At 42.8% G+C, this 21,925-nt stretch overlaps 1 protein-coding gene across 2 annotated transcripts in view; it reads right to left on the bottom strand.

Annotated features, from left to right (window-relative positions):
* EPHA3 (EPH receptor A3) overlaps positions 1-13,478 on the bottom strand; it is a 220,211-nt gene extending 206,733 nt beyond the window's left edge. For both annotated transcript variants that reach the window (XM_052704221.1, XM_052704229.1), the window contains exon 1: positions 13,285-13,478. In XM_052704221.1, coding sequence (XP_052560181.1) covers positions 13,285-13,369 — 85 coding nt within the window. In that variant the 5' untranslated portion in view covers positions 13,370-13,478. The remainder of the gene's footprint in view (positions 1-13,284) is intronic.
* Between the last annotated feature and the right edge of the window lie 8,447 nt (positions 13,479-21,925).

Here is a 21,925-nt window from a genome sequence, read left to right as displayed (position 1 = left end):
CTAGATATCTGTCACTGCCTGGTATCTTTATCACTGGTCTCATAAGAATCATATTATATGCAAGCAGAAACACACAGCAGGCTGCCTGAGTGCTCAAATTCTTTAGAATCCAACTGAAATTCATAAATACGATACGTTTTCTTTTATTAAAAAATCTGGGAAAAAAACGTATCTTCCACCAGAAGTACAGAATTTTTAATAGTATCTAGAATGCAAAACACATTTATTTTTCAAGTAGTTATCCAGAGAAATGTCCCTTCCCTCCTCCCCCCACCAAAAGAAAAGTTTCTGTGACACTGTTTTCCTCTGAATTCAGGATAGAGTTGAAGAGCTTGACAGCGATTAGTACAGACCTTACAGGCTGCAATGATCACGGTCCAAAGGCAAAACGATAGGGAACAGTAAAGCATTACTTTTTGTCATTATGAGGCCTTAAAATTGCCTATCATTCTAGAAACTGAAGGAGAAAATAACATTTCCCTGCATTGAGACTGAAGAGTTACAGAAGTAGAAAAAAGGTGGAAAAAGAGGAAAATCACAAAATACAAAAGCAACTGATTCATGTAATGATTACTCATTTCAGTGTGTTTCAACTCTGTAACAAAAGGCAATATTTGATTCACAAAACTGACCTGACCGATTCACAGAGTGTAATGCAGAGGGATGCGAAATCAGATCAACATCAGCAGGCATTTACCAGCATGATCCTAACAGACTTTTCCACACACAATTAAAGTTAAATGAAAACTGATATGTACACGTAGTATAATTGGTAGTAGCCATATCTTTAAAAGACACAACTAGAGAGAAGAGAGTTCTGGCTTCCCTCTTCCTCAACACTCTCCTCTCCAAGATGTGTACCTTCAGCATGACATTACTTGTAGGGCTTAAGAAAAGGCCCTTAAAAAAAAGAAAAGATCAGTACTGAGTGCTGCCCTGCAGCCTGGTTCCCCATAGCACACACTGCAGCTGCTACTGCCAAGCAACAGCATACCGGGCAAAACGTCTATTGAGAACATGTGCTCTCCCTCTCCTGCCTCACTATTCTGGCCCTCAGAGCTCACAGCTTCACTAGAAGGCATTTCTACTTCCCTCAACGTGCATTTGTGCCAATATGACTGCCTTCCTTCCCGCAGCTGGAGCAGACACTTGGATGTGAGATGCAGAGTTCACTCACTCCCTTCACCGTGGCATCATCAGGATGAATGAGGGCTGGAGTGGAATCTGACGTGCAGGCCTGCTCACACTATCAGGAATTGCTTCCAGTCTGAGAGTGATGGCAGAGGGCCTGACTCCAGGCTCACTAACAGCAGGCTTTATCAGGAGCCACGTCAGCAAAAGAAAAAGAACCTTAAAACTAACAAGATACCTGAATGCAAGGCAGTAGCGCTTCCAGAAACACGTGGAATGCTGGCTGCTACAATGATATGAGCATAGTATAAATTCAATCCTCAATAAAAAATGAACAAATAGATGCTGTGCCAGGTAGAACCATCCTGAGATAACCCTGACTTCCTGAGCAGTGGGGAGGAAAGCCTGCTAAGAGACAGTTTGCAACAGCTAAGCAATAATCTACAATCACTTCCCCACTGCAATGTATTTATGTATTTCCAATTCATGTTCCATAAAAGGAAAATGCAGAATAGCGGCCGATGATGTGAAATATGTGTGATTTATTTTTCCAACTAATTAAGATTTCCAATTGATAGTTGTTTTTTTTTTTTTTTAAAAAAAAAAAAAAAAAAAACCTCTATTTTGTCTCTTCTTGTTTGGTCTCAAACTGTCAGTTCAGAAATGTGCTGGTTATTTTAAAACATGCTAACAAATGGGAAAATTTACCATTTCTATGCAACCAAAAAGAAAAAAACGGTGAATGCCCATAATTGAAATGTGTCATGTAATTCTGAGCAGTAAAGAAAATACTTTGCGGCAGGAAGTCAGCCAGATCTTGGTTTTGGGGTGGGACAGAACGGAGTCAGGGCAGACACAGATACAGTTTCAGAAGGGCAGTCTAGTTCTGACAAAGGTTGCACCTGGATTTTGGTGCACCTACCAGCACAGGTCTAAGTCCTATCATTCTTTCCTTCTTGCACTAGTGGAGCAAAAGAAACACAAAGGGCTACAGCAGATCTGCTTTATAGCTCATTTATTCTGAGACTAGAGGCAACACCTACGGACAGTCTGGGCCCTGGTTATGCAGACATCACAACTTGGTGTGCTCACCGTGATTACCAACTAGGATCATGCTAACATAAAATCTGCTGAAGGATAATCCAAAAATCTTTGGGAAGGAACAACAACAACAATAACAAAAATAGAATCCACGAAGCAACAACACTAATGAACTCAGTACTCTTCTCATGGAATCATGTTTGCCAATGAAGCCTGCTTCCAAGAAGCAGATTTGGGACCTGATTTTCTGCTTGTTCATTAATAAAAAGTCAAGTCTCCTGTGATTTTATGGTCTTAAAGTGTTGCAGTGAAGATTTAATTATTGCTGCAAATGCTCAGAAGGAAATGACCTTAGCATAAGAGACATGCTAAGGGCTCACATTTAAGCTCTGCCTTTATAGCTTTGTCCCCCCCACGCCTGGGGCGCTCTAGGAAGAAAAGTAGCACTAAGCAACATAAAATAAATCTAAAAGCAGGCAGTAGAAAATACTTTGTAACACAATTCAATTCAAGCACCAACAAAGCTTGGTCCATTCACCTGACCATTCTCATCCATACGGGAGATTTCTCACCTAGATTCCTGCTACAGCTCAAAGCCAGACTACCGTCCTGCGAGAGGCACAACACTGTGAGGTCTGCACTTTCAACCTTTCTTGCCTATGCCATTATACTGTACAATCAAATATGATTTTGTGCAGAGCTTTCCAAATCTGGCAACTGTCATGTTCAATCTGTGGTTAAATTGCTGAGTGAAGAACTCCACCAGGGTGGGGGCAAGAGACGAACAAACAAGGGAAAACCAAAATTAAGTTAAAAAACAGTCGCTCTAAAACTGAACACAGGAGTCTTCACAGAAGGACTCTGGGTAGCCCAAGCCTCTATTCTTTTCCTTTAAATGTTATATAAATAATTTACAAGCTATTTCCAAAATTAAAAGATTGTTACAGTTTTGTTTTTTTTTCTTTAAAGAGAAGGCTAGCAATATGTGCCAAGTTACTCTATTAATTATTGCAACTGTAAAACATCAAAACTTACTACGTCAACTTGGATAAGTTCTATTTTCACAGCAGTATTCTCTGCCTTGCAAGAGGAAGGGTGTCATTTTCCTCCCAGATCTCACTCTCTTCATCACACGGCTGACACCAGATTTAGGCACCTCGGTTTCTCCTACAGCAGAACGCTGAAAGAGCCAAAAGGGGAACTTTGTTGCAAGTTTCTCTCAAAAGGCTGCCATAAAAGAGGGAAGGCAGCACAGCAGTGAGCAATGCAGGAATGCCTATAAATAAAAGCACAGACTGTAAAGGAAAGCAGGAAAGATTTCAGAAAGCAAGCTGGCAGAAGTACACTGTTCCTTAGCAGACAAAACTGGAACTAATTTCAAAGTAGAGTAGAAAACTACTGAGCATTTTGCTGCTGGAAATCTTGGGAGTGTTCACATAACTCCAGAAGCCCCCTGCCCATCCTGCCTTGGAGGGAACTCAGGCAATAGCTGTAAGGCTGTGCAGCATAGGTGAGCTCTGATCTTACCCCATATCGAGTCTACAGGTGTGCAGACACACTCAAACCTACTAACGTGGCACCTCACAGAAGCTATTCTGGCTGCTGTGAAGAGAAAGCAGAGATAGGCAATTTGCACAGACGAAGATGTGAGAATTTTAGCAGGAGTGAGGTGACAAATCTGTACGCTGCTTTTTTCTGAGGGTACCTGCCTGAATTGGCAGCTGCCTGGTTTGTAGAAGAACTTCTCACGGATGAACGCAGACAAAATAGATTTTCCTTCTTTTTTATTACTTTGAAACATGAGAGTTCTCTTGATATTGTTAAAGTGGTGTAAAGCTCAATTTCCAAGTATGCAAAAACATATGACTGGTGGGCTGGAATGCAATGTTTATCAAAAGGGTCTAATAAGATTTCAGTTTTATTAGGCTATTTCCTGTAAGCTGATACACGCCAGTTCTTTTCATTAAGACAAGGATATCAAAATTAAAAATGGATTAACCTAATGGGTTCCAAATTACTGTGTTGCTTTCACTTCTTTGCATCCAGTTTTTTAAACCGATTCCAACTGGTCTTTTTCCAACATCTCCTACAAGAGGCATAAACCCTTAAGGCATCTGAGTTACTGTTCAGCTGAACTCATGCTGCAGTCCAAATCCTCTGAATCTCATTCTAGCCTACTATTATGGTGTTAAATCTGACATCAGTGAAGCATGGTGTTAAGCATCTAAATGCAAAACAAGGGTCACTGTGTTAAAAAGGAATTTAAATGTTCAAACCCAAGTTCAACTTTCTTAGAAAAAAAAATAATCATAAAGTAAGGGCGAGGTTCAAATACCTACACAGAGGCTCCTCGCACCTTTCAGCAGCTGAGAATTCAGTGGCTCTGTCCCAGGGTGGAAGACCAACCCTGCTGGGCTTCCCAAATCCTGAAGCACCACATGCCTAGGTCTGGGCAGCCCAACCTAACAGCAAACCAATTACTAAAATTATTTTAAGGAGATTGAAAGCAGGAATCCTGTTTGAGAAAGCTTCCGACAAGGAAAATTTTCTAAAGGAAAATATACATATATATGTTGCAACACAGCGTCCATGTTTATTTTAGATGAAGTGAGAATCTCAAAAACTATTTCGACATGTTCCATTTCTGGAAGTTTAGACACCAAAAAGCATCACAGCAAAGCTATTTGACCACAGGGTACCAAGGACTACAAGTTTCTAAGTTCTCACAAATTTGACTGCAGTTCAAAAGCAATGAATGACCAAATAAATAAATAAATCATAGCAAATAATCAGTAGTTCTTTGATACAACTTTTTTGAGACAGGGACCAGAGCACAAGTCTGGTGAATGACCATTTGTTTTATTTTTTTACAACAGCTGTGATATCCCCAAAGCAAATCAGGTGGCTGCATGCCAAATTATACTGGGGAAAAAAAAAAAAAAAAAAAAAAAAAATTGTTTCTGTGATATTACTCATAGGACACAGGGAAAAAATATATAAATATTAAAATAATATATAATATCATCGTTCAAAACAGAAATAAAGACTTTTTAAAAAGTTCCTGAAAGCCATGAAATATGACATTCAGAAAGCCATCTACTCAGGGGTACCTAGATGGAGTTTTGTCAATCTTTTCTTGTCTACTTACATGAATCAAGGGTGCCAGTTCACATGAGCTATGAAATGCTTGAGGGCTTACACAGCCACTCCATAGATAAAATAAACCCACAGAACAAATGACTAAACATCCTGGTGCAAACTGGGGGAGTAAAATGCCAATAGCCTATGAAATCTCAAGTGTCACGTTGAGAAAATCAAGATGCTAAAACCAGTTTTATTTTCCAATACAGTGATGTCACCAACATGATATTTTCATTGTTTGCCAGGTTAACAGAATTTATGGAGGTAATTAATGCAGAACATGTGTGCTGAGCTATCCATATGAAAAATGGAATTGCCCCTGACTTCATTTGCTGCCTTTGCAACCAAAACCCTGCTAATGTTTTTTTTCACTATTTCCATATGTGAGAAATACAAATATTTATAACAAAGGTAAATGCTTAAATGACTGTTCTATTCCCATCTATCCATAAGCCACTTTTTTCAGACCTTGTCTTCTGCTTATTCTTCTGCTTCCATTACCTTCCCACAAAGGGCTCAGGTTTCCATTAAGCTGCACAAACTAAGCATGTAGCTCTCTTCTCCAGAACCTTTAACCAAGGAAAGCATGAATAACTCCTACCTCAGTTTCTTGAACACACTCTGTCCTGATTTAATACAGCTTTTAGGACCAAAACAACCAATTGTGTTAAAGGCAGTGACATTAAATATGTAGTTCTGCACTTCTCTGCTCATCCACAAGACTGTCGCACCTTGCTTCTCCTGGAAGGCATGATTTGGTAAGGAGGAACGGACACATCCTCAAAGCCAGTTGAAAAGGAAAACACAACATGTTTTCTTCCTTTGATTCTGCATGGTTGAAATGTTGATTGAAAGTTGATTGAATCTTGAATTCTTGATGTTGAGAAGGAAGAGAGAAGAAAAATGATGGGCACGTGAGAAGAGCTACATGGCAGTTGGCGGGGGGAGGGTGAGGAGGAACAAAGGAGGTCAGTGAGGTTTTCCTACAGTTGGCTCACCTCCAGACAATTTGGAGATGATATTTTCAGGCATGATTTTTTCCCTACCTAAGACCCTCTTCTCCAGGTAATCTGACTTGCTGTCATGGCTAGGACGTTTGTCCTCTGAGGCAAATCGTGTGTGGCAGAAAAGTCTTTGCAAGACAAGACCCTAATGTTCTCAGAACCTGTTTCAATATATGTCACTGTGTGTCACGAACAGTAAGAATGGATAGACAGGAATTGTTCTTCCTTTAAAATGAAATAAAAAAGGAAAAAGAAAAGCACTGTTACAAAAAGAACAAATGGAATGGTAAAAATGCTTCTACCCTTTCTAAACTGCAGTCTGTTGAAATTCACCTCTGGTAAATCATAGTGGTGAAGCTTACTAATGTAAACAATGCTTAGACTTTCAGGGTGGCAAGGAATTTCTTAATTTGTGCTTTGTTCAGTGTTCAGATCACTGTCAGCACTGAATTCTGGGTGCCTAATGGTGTCACTAATTTGAGAGAAAGTTTGGATGTCGGTCTGATTCAGCTCAAACTTTCACTTCAATTTCTGTTTTTCCTTCTCCGAAAGAGATCCTTCAAAAAGCCCTGTCCTCAAAAAAAGAAAGGAAAAAAAAAAAGCAAACAATGCAAAACCTCTGCCTGCTTTCCAGCTCCTCAACAACTAAATCAAGGGACACCGCATCGCTTCTTGCTATTTGTCACTGCAGACTTTATGGGAAGCCTACCGTGAGCCAGAAGGTTTTCTGTCGGTTTCATTATTTAAACTCTTTATGCTCAATTTCCTAGAAAATCCTCCTTCCTGAGGCAGAAATTTAAAAATAAAATAAAATAAAATAAAATAAAATAAAATAAAATAAAATAAAATAAAATAAAATAAAATAAAATAAAATTGTATGTGTGGAATCTGTGCTTTAGAAATTTGAGGGTTTTTCTTTTGTTGTTGTAGTTGTTGTTTTTCCACTATTATTAAAAAGCAAACAAACAGAAACTGACCAATGCAATTTGAACTTGTCCTTCCAAATACAGATATAAAAATGTCCCAAGAAACCAGCTGGCCAAAAAGAAATCCCCATCCCTGCAGCATATGACACTAAACCGCCCTGACTGAATCTTACCGTTCACCCTATTGTTTGCTTAATTGCTCGGAAGTTTCTACCACTGTTCCTTCAGTCTGCTATTATTCTTTCATCAATATTTCTCCAGCAGATTAATGGGATTTTCCTCCATATTTTGCCTGGAACAGCGGGATACAGCAGTTTATGAAAAAAAAAAGGAGCGTGGTGCTAAAGTTTCTGCTTACAGTGTGCCTACTTTAATAACGTCTCTGCACATTTAGGACTGTACGCGCTGGTGGTTCATTCATTCCGCCCATCACTCACATGGGCTGGGATTCTTTTGTCACTGAACTAAGATTTCTTTCAGACAGGATTACCTCTATTCCTATATCTTTATTTCTTCCATTCATTCGCCGCAGAAATTTCAAAGGAATCTTCAGTCCAAAGGACTGAATTTCAATTTTACATCAGTTGCACACTGCAAAATAAGCACTCGCAAGCACCTAAAAACTAAGCAGCATGAGATTGCCAGTGGGGAATACGATCCTAACCCAGCAAATTACTGCCACTTTCTATTTCCAGAAATACACCACAGGGAGTTCACATCTCGTCTTTTGAATTAAACTGAACTAAACTCTGTCAAGTTTTGTTTCTTATTTAGAAAAATTCAAACGCATATAAAAAAAAAGCTACAGCTCAAAGTTTATGGAAATAAGAAGGGCTACATCACTTAAACGAATGTATAGCAAAAACTTAGCAGCAGTCATATGCATTTGTACACAAAATGTTCCATTTTCTGTGTCAGCTCTTACTGCAAGATTTTCCTCCCTCATAAATAGATTTTCAACAATTTTCAAGAACACTTCAACAAATCAGGCTCCTTTTTGGAAGAAAGAAAATGTTTAAAATAAAAAAGAATTAAAAAAAGAAAAAAAAAAAAAGCCCTACATTTTATGGCAGGAAAGCAACTCTTGAGATGCTGAAATTATCTGTTAGGAAAGTGATGGGCTTAAGAGATCTCTCAGCTCCACCTCTGCAGGTTAATCTAACACGCCTGCAAAAGTCCAGTTCATTTTGCACCTTAGGGCAGCAACAGGACCCGTCTGTGTTTCAATACCAACCACCTCCACTGAGAATACTTTTGAACCTTAACCGAAAACAAGGACATGATTGTATCTCTGCTTTATTAGCAGCATTTAATTAATTAATTGAATGATTGAAATCCAACAACGGCCACAAAGCGACGGCACCTCCCTGAATTGCAGGTACCCTATGGAGCTAACACAAGCCCTGCACAGAAAGCGACAAACCGTAGGGCTGGATTCGGTAACAGCTCTGTAGTGACCCTCACTGGTGATAAAATCCAGAGCTCTGAAAACAGGAAAGCGAACACTTGCATCTGTACGTCCAAACTTTCATCAAGCGGGGATTACAAGAACAAGAGCCATTACGTACGCTCCTGGAGGAAAACTTACAACTTCTGAAACAGAATCAGGAGTAAGTACACTAATAGCAATGTCCCCAACTCCTGCAAATAATAAATGAATAAATAAAACTAATCTGTGGTTTTTCCCCAGGTGGCAGGGAAAAAAGTTTAGGTTCAGTAAGAACGCACACCTGATTTGCAAAGACTGTAAGCGATTTCGTGTGCCTATTGTCTGCGTGATGGCTCCAAAGCCTCATTTCCTACAGAGGAAAGTGCAGAAAAGAGAGTTGTAACAACTATGTGTCATTCGACTGGTTCGTTGGGCAGCAAATATGTCACATCCAAATTAACTGCAATAAGAATTAATTGCTGTGTCCAATTGAACATCCCTGCGCTTCAGACATCTGCTTTAAGTTTGTCGTGGAGAATGAGGCGATTTTCCTTTTTAGTGCACTGCACTGACATCAGCCGCAAGACGAGTTTCAACCATAGAAAAGGAAATAAATTATTCCACTTGTGAGCACCCCCTATCAGAAATGAGGGACTTGCCCAACTTCCTTCTATTGTTGCACAACTTTTAAAATTATCACCGTGTGAATTTTAAAGCACAATCATTGTTTTTCTCATTGTACAGCTTAGGATTAAGCACAACAGCACTGGGTAACAGCTGTATGAAAAACAGCATGCTGGAAACCCACCAATCCGAGCTTAAATTCAAGAGGCATCACGTTAAGGTTTCTAAACTGACTTCTGACATCCTTTGCAGGGCAACACACTGCAGCGAGCTACGAGTGCCAGCAGGGAACGTGTCACTATATGGGAGGACTTCCTCTGCCCTAATGATACCTGACACACGGCAAGGTGAGATCTGCACTAAGCATTGCCCTGCGCCATTCCCTTTTGATCCAAAGTCTCCAGTGCTTCCAGCCCTTCTCCAAATTACGTGGGTAAGTTGGTCAGGCACTTTGCTCCACGTGCAAATGTTGCCTTTTTCAAAGCCTTGCCAACGGCTGTCACTGCTACCAAGGCGCAGTGTGCTGCCTTCAGCAACTTTAAGTGCTAACAGATAAAATGGTGAACTTAATTGCGCAGTTACGCAGAGCTCTGAGCTGCTGGTGAATGAATAAAAGCTGAAACCACATCTCCAAAGCCAACACAGACCGAAAGTAGAGGCTGATTGGAACCCTCTTGCTGTTAACCAAAACAGACACTACTGAAACCACGCACTGTAAGCAGATTTACCGTATCGATCGTTTGGGAGCTGTGTTCGCAAGAAATTAATTTTATGCTAGATTGAGAGGTTACAAGAAGTTTTCTGTCTGCACAATCAAAATATTATTGAAGCAATTCGGGTTGTCAGTAAAAGCTTAAACAAATTTGCTGATAATCCTGTTAATGACCTGGGTCAAGTGTTAACTGTTGTGGGTTATAAAACAGCGAAATTAAGGCTGCTGGTACCCTCGGGCAGGCAATATAGTTACCGGAGAGACAGAGGAAAAATTATTAAATTACCAAATGACAGAGCTCAGTCAATTCCTTGAAAGCCCAGGAATTATTCATAGACAAATTGCTTCTTTCTAGGAAAAATAATAAAAAAAAAAAACAACACCCTCCACCCCATGTGAAAAACATTCAGAAGGACGGCACAGCAGAATATGTGGTTCCTATGCGTTCAGAGGGTTCTGCTCGTGACTTCAAACCTGAGGATTGGACGTTAAATCTCCCCGACATCTTTCTGCCCCTCAGAAAATGGCACACGCTTTGACACCACACGCAGACAAGCCTGAACTTCAGAGAAGCTCCCTGACCCTCAGTGACTATGTAGGGAAAGAGCACACCGTTTGCAACAAGCATGGCAGGGTAGTTAACAATAAACTTACTGGAAAATGGGTTTTATCAAGAAAAAAGCCTCAAAACTTTTCTGGGATGAAGGAAGTTAACAAATATTCCAACTATCCAAAATAATAATTTTAAAAAGGGGTAAAAAGAACTGCACTTACTGACAGAATGTAAAGTAAGGAAGTAAGCCAACAACTCGCCTTCAGCCCCTTCCATCCTTTTCTCCCTTTTTCCCATCCACCAAAGTATCAGCACTAGTTCAAACAGTTGTCAACTTTAATATTAACTCTAAATGTTAACAGAAGTTGGATTTTCAGAACAGAAGTCATTCTTTCAAGTCAAATAAACGTAGGACATCTCTCTGGTAGCCCTGAGCGTAACCCTTTCAACCTATCCATTGTGACATTCACGTCCCTCAGAAGTTACACAGAGCAATAAGAACACACCAGAAATGAGCTTCATCCTTTGTTACAATGATCCACAAGTTCCACAGCAGCTTCATATTAAAGCGTATGAAAAAAATGTGTGCGTGCTTCGCCACAAGCCTATGTTAACAACCTCCATTCAAAGGGTCTGGTTCCTTCCTAGGGGCAGAGAAAGAAAACTTTTCTAAATACCCCACGGAAACACAGAAACTTCTAACTCGAGTTTGGGAGGGGAAGGAATTAACACTGACAGCAGAAGTGGTGAAAAAAACATTATTTAAAAGAAGAAAGCAATCTTTTGGCATTATTTAAAGCTCCATGCTAATGCCTGACTTGTTAAACAAATTAGCATCAGCAAATCATAATTCGGATTTCTCAACTCATATGATCAGCCCACATACACTATAAATAAAGTAATTAGTGCGCTTTCCTTAGCGAAAACAAACAAACATTGAAGCTGCTCCCATTTTTTAAAGAAACTCTCAGCGTTCTATCTTTTTTTTTTTTTTGCTTTCTGAAAGGAATAGCAGAACCCATCCCTCAAGAAAAGCAAGCCTGCAAAGCCAGTCACCATCCCGTCACTGCATGCATGTTGCTTTTTGCAACCCAGGCTGAAAATATGACGGATGTGTTCCTGAAACTGAACACAGAGAGCAGAAGCAGTACCTACTGAAGGCAGACTCAGACAAGATGCTTAACATGTCTTCTGCACTATTATTTATTTTTTCCTCCTCTCCCGGTTCTCCGTGCCAATGGTTTTAAACAAAGAAACAAAAAGTATCATTAGCAAAGCTGAGTGCCCAGCTCCCGTTTTGGCAGGCTTTGCTCAGTGTGTGAGCTGAGTTCGTGTGCCGCTGCTGCGGAGGCAGAGCTGTGCTGCTGGCTGATGGACCCCCAGCATCCACAACCCGCTTTTAGCCATGAGACAAGGGCACCCCCCACCATTGCTCTTGCTTTCCTTTCTGAAAACCATTGCTGAAAGAGACAAAGCACAACAAAATATTACACATATGTGAACTTAGGAGTAAGCAACCGCTACCAGCATCTTCCTCCAGGTACCCTGGAAAGCATTGCCCATGCAGAACAAATTTACATAGAGCATACAAACAGACTCGACATTGTTCTGCAAGCACGACGGGACCACCGCTTCCTCCCAGGATTAAACTGACTAACTTCGGATTGCCCAGTGTCCCTAAAGTTTTGGTCTTTCTGTATTTGTTGTATGCGATATTTTTTTTTCCCAGAAATCACTTGAACCTGTTATCTCACTGCCTGCAAACAGCCAGAATACCACCAAGTACATCAGCATCGTTTGCACGGGAGAACTGGTTTCAATACAGCTTTTCTATGTGCTTTCTTGTGGATGCCGCAGCTCGGGCAGGTGCAAGCCCCGCACTCCCATTGGGCATCACAAGTTCTCCGGAGCCGCAGGCTCTATCCCAACTGACTCTATCGGCGGATGCGATAGCAGCGTGCACCCTGGGCACACAGATCGCACCCTGCGGGCAGCGGCCGCATCCTCCTTAGCACGGGGTCGGGGAAGCCCGAGCTTTCCCCTGAAGTATTGCGATTACTTTCCCCAACAGCGCCCGGCGGTCATCATCTCTCTCCGTGACCCAGCGTGCGCGTTCATCAAATGTCACCTGAAAAAAAAACCGCCACAGCGAGGGAGAACAAAACGCCCGTGCATCGCCGCTGAACAATCGCGCACGTTCACGCACCATCAGCTCCGAAACCGACGGGAGAACGCCGAGGAACGCGGAGGAGATCTGACAGGGGCTGAGCGGCTCTCCGCTATTAATGAAAACTTGGGAAGCGCTCGCCGCACGCCCGGCACCCGCACGCATCGCGGCGCTCGGGGCGAGTCGGAGGGGCGCAGCGCTGTGGCACCGTTTCACCCGCCGAGAGAGCCGCCCCAGTCCGCGGCGGGACCGGCACCTGCCGAGCGGGGTTTCCGCACTCCGGCGCTGCTCGGGCTCTCCCGTAGCTCTGCCGGGAGAGACCCCGCTCTCCGCTCCCCAACTTTCCTCGGGGGCCGCCGAAGCGGCTCCCTCCTCATCCCCGCACCGGGCGGCGGCCGCGCTGCCTGGCGAGAGCGCTCCCTGGCCGAAGGGCGGCCGCCGCCCAGCACCACCGTAACGCGCAAAAAAAAAAAAAAAAAAAAAAAAGTGAATAAATAAATAATAATGTAGAAATAAACGGAAAATCGGGGCCCGCCACCCCGCGGGTCCGGCTCACCTTCGTTGCCGGGGCGGGCGCTCAGACGCCCGGCGGAGCCGAGGGCAGCGCAGAGCAGCAGCAGCGGCAGGCGGCGGCGGTCCATGTCGGCGGGGCAGCAGCGCGCGAGCAGAGCCGCATGTCTCCGCGCCGCATGCCACCGCTCCGCGCCCGCTCCGCTCCGCGCCGCGCCGCCGGGACCATGCCCCGCGCCCGCCCGCCCGCGCCCGCCTTCGCGCGGCGCCCGGGAGGGGCCGCCCCCGCCCGGCCCCGCTCCGCCGCCGCCGCCGCCCCGGGCCCTAGCGCCGCCCAGCCCTCCCGCCCACCGCCCGCAGCGCGCTCCCGCGGGGCCTGCGCGCTCCCGGCTCGGCCGCCGCGCTGAAGGGGGTCGCGCACGGCGGCGCTGACCCCGCGGGGTGGGGGGGGAGAGGGGTGCAAAGAGGAGCCCCGCTGTTGCTCCTCACAGACGCGTCCTTGGTGATGTGCAGAAGTAAGGCGCGTTTGAAAGCAGTCCGTGAGCAAAGCGCTTTGCCTCGGTCCTCTCTGCCCCTCGCAGGCTGCAGGATGTCCGTCCCAGCATCCCGAGGTACCGGGCTGACCCAGCTCCCCGTCCCCAGCGACTCCCAGCCCTCTAGAACTTCTCCGCATGTCTTAGCTCCCACAGGACTTGAGCCTCTCATTTCACAGCCCAGTGTGTTAAAACCCATACAAACCATCCTCTTGTCCTCCTGTGTTTTAAGGTCAGCTCTGCCAGCAGGACAGCGCAGGCTGAGCTGTGGCCTGCAGTACCCAGCTCCAAATCAGCCCCAGGCATGCCACAGAGTCGCACCAAGGTACCTTCCTGCCCCAGCAAAACAAGGACACTGGCTGCAGAGCTGTGGCAAGGGAATGCTGCTGCTGCTCAGTTACACTGGTGGTGCCTCAAACTCTCTGGAGTGGCTCCACCAGGCTTGCGCTGCACCAAGGGACAAGGCCATGAGAAGCCAGCCTTGCTCTGGTATTTTAATCAAGGGAGTGCAGCTTAGGACGTGAGCATCACTTTCCTTCTCCGTTCCTGTGTCAGGTTTGATTATTCAGTCGGACTAAAGTACGGTCTTCATCAAATATAGTTGCATCTGTTGCATCATTTCTCCAACCCTTCCTTTTGCTCATGCTTGTATTTAATACTGACCCTGCCTATTTAGGTAAGGTAGGTGAACAATACAAGTGGTGATGCACTAGAACAAGTTGCCCAGAGAGCTGGTAGAAGCCCTGTCCCTGAAGATGTTCAAGATGAAGCTGGATGAGGTTCTGAGCAACGTGATCTAGCTGCAGCTGTTCACTGCAAGGGGGTTGGAGTAGATGGCATTTAAGGGTCCCTTCCAACTCAAAGAATCCTGTGATTCTATTTTCTTTCTGGTCAGATTTTCAGGAGAAGCAAGAGGGCAGCCCTGGGCCCTTGAGCAGGTGTCCCATCCCATTCAGTGGGTTTCGAGGGAGGTGAATCTTTTTCTACCTCCTGAGTCGCACCTCCCCATGTCAGCAAGGGGCTGCTACCACGATGGTGTCATCCAAGACTAGGAATAATATACATCAATTCATTGAGATCTTTCTGAACAACTAACAACTACTTGGACGCAAACTTGGCTAATTGGCTAACTACAATTAATAAGCTTCACAGGTAAGACAAGTAAAAGAGTAAAAGAAGATAAAGAGAAAAGATAGAAAACAAGAAGGAAGGACAGACAGATCTACAAACACAGCAAAGCAAAGCGGTTCACCACTCCTAAATCCGGGGATGTCTTGGCGTCAGCTGCTGATCTTCAGTCTGATGGGTCGTCAGAGGTTGCGTTGTTCTGTTGATGATGACTAATGATGACAGTACAAACTCTTCTTTATAGTCTGAAGTGGTCAAGTCAGCTCTTTCAGAGTGACAGCTTCTAGCTTTGGGATCTCAGCAGGAACTCCTTTGTTCCCAGGCCTAGCAAATTTAAGTCAGCAGATAAGAGGGAGCAGGGAGACGCCTATCTTCACAGGGTACAATGGTATCAACTCCCAGGCTCCCATATCAAGCTGGAGTTATTTGTTACAGGCCAAGTCTTCAGACTGTAAACACTCTGAGCACTCTCTTTCAAAGGCAAACAGCTCCAGAGAAATACTTTCAGGTGTCCACAAAGTGATGTTGATTGCCTCAGGTTGATTTGGGACAGTCCTTACCAGTCTCAGGCAGCAGGCACCTTCTAGGGCAGAAGGAAGAGCAGGGTTTTCTAGATGTGCAGTTAGCCACCTGTAGCCCAGGGAAGCTTCGCGTTTATCAGATCTCACTCCATTACACTTCTAATTTATTTGACAAAGATGTGTTTCCACAGCAAAATATCCAGGAAAATCACTTTCCCCAGTACTAAAAGCTTTTGTTGATGTTGTTGTTGCAGCACCCTATCTAACCATTTCTACAATTCAGTTGCCTTCCTTGAGTTCTTTTCATATAATAGAGGACAGTGCCTGATGTAAAACACTATCACGTTCTCATAACTGCTAGTTTTGACCTGTATGGAGCTACATCTTCATGACTTTAGGTTAATACATTTTGAAGGTGGAAGAAAAAATGTGCAGGAAGATTTCTGAGCAATATATGTGTGTATGTATTATATATATGTCTATTTTTAGTTAGTGGAAAAATTAATTCCGAAGAAGATATTTCTTTTTCATTCTTCCAGCTGTATGTATAAAACATTTGCACCTTCCAGCTGCAGCACCATTAGAGAGGACCCTACCTCATTCTGCTCTTGCTTCCCCTCAAGGAACAGCAATGTGAACACCCATCATAGAATTATAGAATCATAGAATCGCTCAGGTTGGAAAAGACCTTAAAGATCATTGAGTCCAACCATGACCTAACCGTGCTACCCTAACAACCCTCCGCTAAATCATGTACCTGAGCACCACATCCAAAAGGTTTTTAAATATATCCAGGGATGATGACTCAACCACCTTCCTGGGGAGCCTCTTCCAGTGCTTAACAACACTTTCTGTAAAAAAATTTTTTCCTGATATCCAACCTAAATTTACCCTGGTGCAGCTTGAGGCCGTTTCCCCTCGTCCTGTCACCTCTCACAAGTGAGAAGAGACCAATCCCACTCTCACTGTAAGCACCTTTCAGGTATTGGAAGAGAGCAATAAGGTCTCCCCTCAGCCTCCTTTTCCCAAGACAAAACAGCCCCAGTTCCTTCAGTCTCTCCTCATAGGGCACGTTCTCCAAGCCCTTCACAAGCCCTGTTGCCCTTCTCTGGACCTGCTCCAGCACCTCAATATCCTTTCTGTACTGAGGTGCCCAAAACTGAACACAGTACTTGAGGTGAGGCACAACAGTGATTCTCTGGAAAAGGAGAAAAGAGAGAAGCAACCAAGTGGCAAACCTCGTTCTTCTTCTCTTGGGAAGAACACCTGCCATTGTTCTGCAGCTAGTTCGTGACCACAAGCATCAGAGGCTAAAGCACAGCCCTCTGCTGATGCCACAGCACATGCTCCTCTCAATCTTCTGGGCCACACACTAATGCTGCCACAAGAGATATACACCAAACAGCCTGCCAGGGAGGGACAGAGTTCTTCAAAGGGTTCAGCCAGTGCCTAACCCCAAGCAAAACATCAGTCCACATTTCACCACCTTGTATCACCCAGTAAAGCTCAAAGTAACCAGCATCCCTTTGGGTTGCACTGTTTCTGAACTACTCCCAAGCCAACAACCTTAGGACTAGAATTGTTCTCGTAACTCACTCAGGAAACTCACCTTGATTTTAGCTGCACCTTAGCTGCTGTGATGTCATTTTCTACAGGTAAAAATTGAAGCTAAAATGAAAAAAAAAAAAAAAAAAAAAAAAAAAAAAAAAAAAAAAAGGAGTAGAAGCATAGCAGCATGCATCTACAGAGTATCCCAAGTTGAAAGGGACCCACAAGGATTACCAAATTACCTGGATTACCTGGCTCCACACAGAACCACCCAAAAGTCAAACACTATTAATGTGAGCAATGTCCATACCCTTCTTGAATTGGTGCTGTGAAACTGAGGCAAGATGATGAAAAGGAACTGGTAAGAAAATATGGAAAAGACAATGCAGGATACAAGCAACTGTGCTTAAAGGATTAATGTCATTGCTCTCACCTTCACTGGTGGGCTGTAGGAAAACAAAAGGTGGATATTAGGAGTATCAGTATGACTTTATCCAAGATAGTGATGCTGTTATCATGTAAAGAATTTGTGTGGGGTTTTTTTGCTTGTTTGTTTTTGTGTTGTTTTGTTTTCTGTTTGTTGTTTCTTTTTTAAGAAGGAAAAACTGAAAGAAGGGGAGGAACAAATTAAAATCTATACAGTAAACAACAGATTGTGAATTCCCAAGCCTGCCTCGTGACAGTGCACACATGGATGTGCACACACACACACACACACACACAAATACACACTTTGGATTGTTTTCATCATCTATGCCTTAAAGTGCATTTTTCAGCCTCTTTTTTTTTTTCTCCCTTATAATAATAAGGATTATAAAAGCAGTGTACAATATCTCAGCAGCACAGAACACATCCAGGAACAAAAGAATACCAAACCACACCAATGTGACTCAGGCTTTTAATACTGAAACTCCTTTGTAAAGGACACCTCCGAAGTTAAAAATAAATATCAGAAATAATTTGGAAAGAAAATTGAAGCAAAGGGTGCATTTCAGAAAACTGCGTGTTCTGGGAAAAAATAATGGAGAAGAAAGGAATGATAAAATTCATTACTAAATTCTCATTCTGCTTTTTCTCTCTCTGTGACAGATAACCTGAAATGCGTTGTGTTAGCTTTGTGCAAATTGCATGTTTGCTCTATTAAGAGTAATTCCATGTTAGTTTAAAGGGCACCTTCGAAGAAAGAAAACAGCCTCTAGTGGCATTTCTGCATAACCGGAGCGCACGTGGTAATATCTTTGCCCTAGCATCCATAAAATCGTTCGAGAGAAACACATAACCATGATTTATGATTTTCTGCCAACCCTGGACTTTAATTTCTTTAATATATTGAAGATCAAAATCCTTACTAAACACAAATTTTATCTCTCACATTTTTCTTTCATAAGAAGGAAGTGACATGTTCTGTGATTGCATAATGGAAAAAAGAAATCAGAACACATGGGCAGAATGCTCCGGATCTCACGTTTGCATACTAAATAGGAAAACAACTTTCTGTCTAATGAAAAAATGTTACAGATTATTAGGAGCAACCACAGATGTAATCAATCAATTTATCCAATGGATTGGGCCGTGGTCTGCTTTCAAGAAGGCTTTTTAACGTTTACAGCTCTCGCGTTGCACTGTTCAATTAACCAAATCACACGGAGCTGCTCCTAATCTGAGAGATTTTACAGATAAAATATTTTCTTTAAAAACAAACAGAACAAAGAATTAAAGAGAGGTTCACTACTCACAAAGAAAGGTGGCCTGACAATCCCCTATTTATTCAGGGAGGAGGCAATGTGCACAACGGAACAATGCTCCCCATCGATGGATGCCTCCTCTGTGACTCGGTGGGATTGTTTGGAGGCGTGAGAACATTTCCTCCTCGATTTCTGCGACTTATTTATGAAGGGTCTTATTTGAGAAGTCGATCCCCCTTCTTGGGGGGATTCAGGCCTGGGCTGACAGGGCACTGCCACATAAATCACACCGGGGACAGCCTTCCCAAGTAGCTCAGCAATCATTTAGGCCTCAAAATAACCGCATATCTTCTCAGACTGTCAAGTGTTGAGCTCAGAATACCACAACAGGAAGTGTTGCTGCTTGAGCTCATCGTTAGGCAACAGGCAGCTGTCAGCCAGTCCTGGAATGGTGACCAAGCTGCAAAAACTCCCGTCACCCTCCCACCAGTCAACAGTAAACACACATTTCTTTGAAGCACTCTTTGGGATATACTTTACCTTATGTTCTCCTAATGGACCACATTGCCCTGAAAACGCAAGTGGATGAGAAAATACAGAAAACTGAGGAATATAAGGCAGGACGTAATAAAAAAAAGAGATAAATGAAGTGTGAAAAGTCACTTTAAGGAAGTCAGTTATTTAAAGCTAAGCTATAGCTTTTTCTAATCAATACTTACACAATAATTAGGTGAAAATCTGGAAAAAAAATGGATTAACGAGGCAGCATAAGGAATTCAGCTTTGAGCAGCAGTGTAGCTGTAATTGTAATTATGAAGCAACTGCACACCAATTCCACAATGAAAAAAAGCATTACTTGTTATGAAGATGGAAAAGAGAGGAAAAGCATGGGAAATGCAAATGCAGTTTAGCTGCAAATTTTCCTCGTAAAGGCTGAATCGTTTGTTAAGAATGCAATAAAAAGGTGACGTTCCAAGCACTTAGACTGAATTTACCTATTTCTAAACAAAAACCTATAAAAGCCATAAAAGAAATGCTTCTCCAGCATTACTGCTGGTTTTCAGAGAGAGAAGCAACATTTATATGCAGGAGAGAATGTTACTGTATCATGAAGCGGCTTGCCAAATTTCAGCTTAGGCTGAACGTTTACAGAAGAAATGTATGAATCCTGTAAAACCACGCTGTATTATGGAGACATTGGCAGACCTCCAGCGAGATGCATAATGACAAGTTTGATTTGTTTAATTTTTTTTTTTTTCTTTTTTTTCAGGTCACAATGAATGTTAAAAAAAAAATACCTAAAAAAGCTCTATACTGGAAAAGAAAAAAGCCACCAAGAAATTGAATTATTTATTCTCAGATGTTTCAACTCACCGACTTCTTTTGTCCTTTCAGAAGATAAGGTCAGGAAGTATTGGACAATAAACACAGATACACATTTTAAAATAAACAGCCCAGTACTTCTAATATTGGATCAGGATCCAATTTAGGGAATGCACTTGAAGAGCGCACAGAGAGATTTCTATGATTTGACTGAGCTGTGTTTGAAGTATTCCCTTGTCTGTTCAAAGCCAAGCTTGCACACTTGACAGTGAAATAAGTCCTCCATTTTCGCTGACTAAGAAACTAGCTGCATAAATATTTATTGTAGTCTGCAAATTTAAATAACAGTGCAAATAATTTGAAGATCCAGTGTCCACAACATATGAAAATTCCTTAAAAGATTAACCTTCACTGAGAACAATTGATTTGATATCTATTACATGCTTTTTAGCGACAGTAAAAATTAAAATAACGCAGGTAGAAAGACCATTGAGTCCAATTGCCTGATCACTTCAGGGCTAACCAAAAATTAAAGCACATTAATGAGGGTATCTTCCAAATGCCTCTGGAGCACTGACAGGCATGATGCACCAACCACCTCTCTAGGAATCCCGTTCCAGTAGTTGAGCACTCTCACAGAAAAGAGATGTTTCCCAGTGCCCATCTGACCCTCCACTGGCAGAGCTCTGTGCCCTTTACACCCTGCCATCAGTTCCCAGGAGCAGAGTCTGGCACCTCCCTCTATGTCCCTCCTCAGGGCCCTGCAGAGAGCAGTGAGGTCACCTCTCAGCCTCCTTTTCTCCACGCTGGGCAACCTGAGTGCCCTCAGCCTGTCCTCAAGCCATGTCACCAGTTTTTGTGCACTCCTCTGGACACATTCAAGGACCTTTACGCCCTTTATATATTGTGAAGCCCAGAGCTGTATACAAAATTCAAGTTGAGGCTGCATCAACACTAAATATAGAAGCACATTTTTGAATGCATAGCTATGCTATGTTTAATGTACCCTAAAATACTTGAGATCTTTAAATAAATTGATCTGTTTACATCTTGGTGGATTTTCTGGGCTTTGTTGTTGTTGCCGCTGTTTTTCTCAAGTTTCTGATCTCCTCCCTCTCTGTCAAAGCTGGGGTTTTCTCCTCTTTACGCTCTTGGAACAGACACTGAGTTTGGTTCATGATCCAAGACAGCATCTGAGGGCAGAATGAGATTGGTAAAAGGCCATAAGAAACATTATCTTAGAGTGTTCAACTTCACAGCTAGCACAGTGAAATGAAATCGTTTCACTCCTTTGCTCAGAATGGTAAGCTATATATATATATTTGATTTCACAGTGTACTTGTAATTAGCACTTCCCAACTAAGTGCCTCCCCTAAGGAGAAATCACTAAAGGGGGCAACCTTTCTGAAAAGATTTGTTTCAAATTCCAAGGACTGCTTGGAGACAAACAGTTACCACAGTGCATTGAAACTGCTTAGTTCAGGTTTCTGGGGAGAGCCTGATTAATTTGGAGACTGACAACAACATCACGGAGGATGAACAAGTATTATGTAAGTTCAGAACAAGTCCTTATTGGGGTACATGTGTCTTTTGGAACTTCTTTCAGGGGACAAAATGTACAGACCAAAATTTAATCCAAATTACTGATCCTCCAATCAAAACACCTCAATAGAAATACCATAAATGTCTGGGAAAATCCCTAATCTTAGACCACAAACCAGGCTTGTCCCCAGTCATAGTCAGCATCATTTAAGTGCACAACTTGTCAGCAGTCTAACCTTTGTCACTGAATGCCTTCAACTTGTGCCCAAGGATAGTAATCACCCCATCCCCATTTCATCTGCAAGATACGCTGGGTGTGCTGGAAAGCTCCTAAGCCTTCAGTGTTCTCTTCTTGACTGATAATGAGTTTATCACTTTGCCAGAACAGATGAGTTAGCTTTTTATTC

This window comes from Tympanuchus pallidicinctus, unplaced genomic scaffold, assembly GCF_026119805.1.
Source record: "Tympanuchus pallidicinctus isolate F22 unplaced genomic scaffold, pur_lepc_1.0 scaffold10, whole genome shotgun sequence".
Classification (NCBI taxonomy): domain Eukaryota; kingdom Metazoa; phylum Chordata; class Aves; order Galliformes; family Phasianidae; genus Tympanuchus; species Tympanuchus pallidicinctus.
This window is presented reverse-complemented; position numbering and strand designations above follow the sequence as displayed.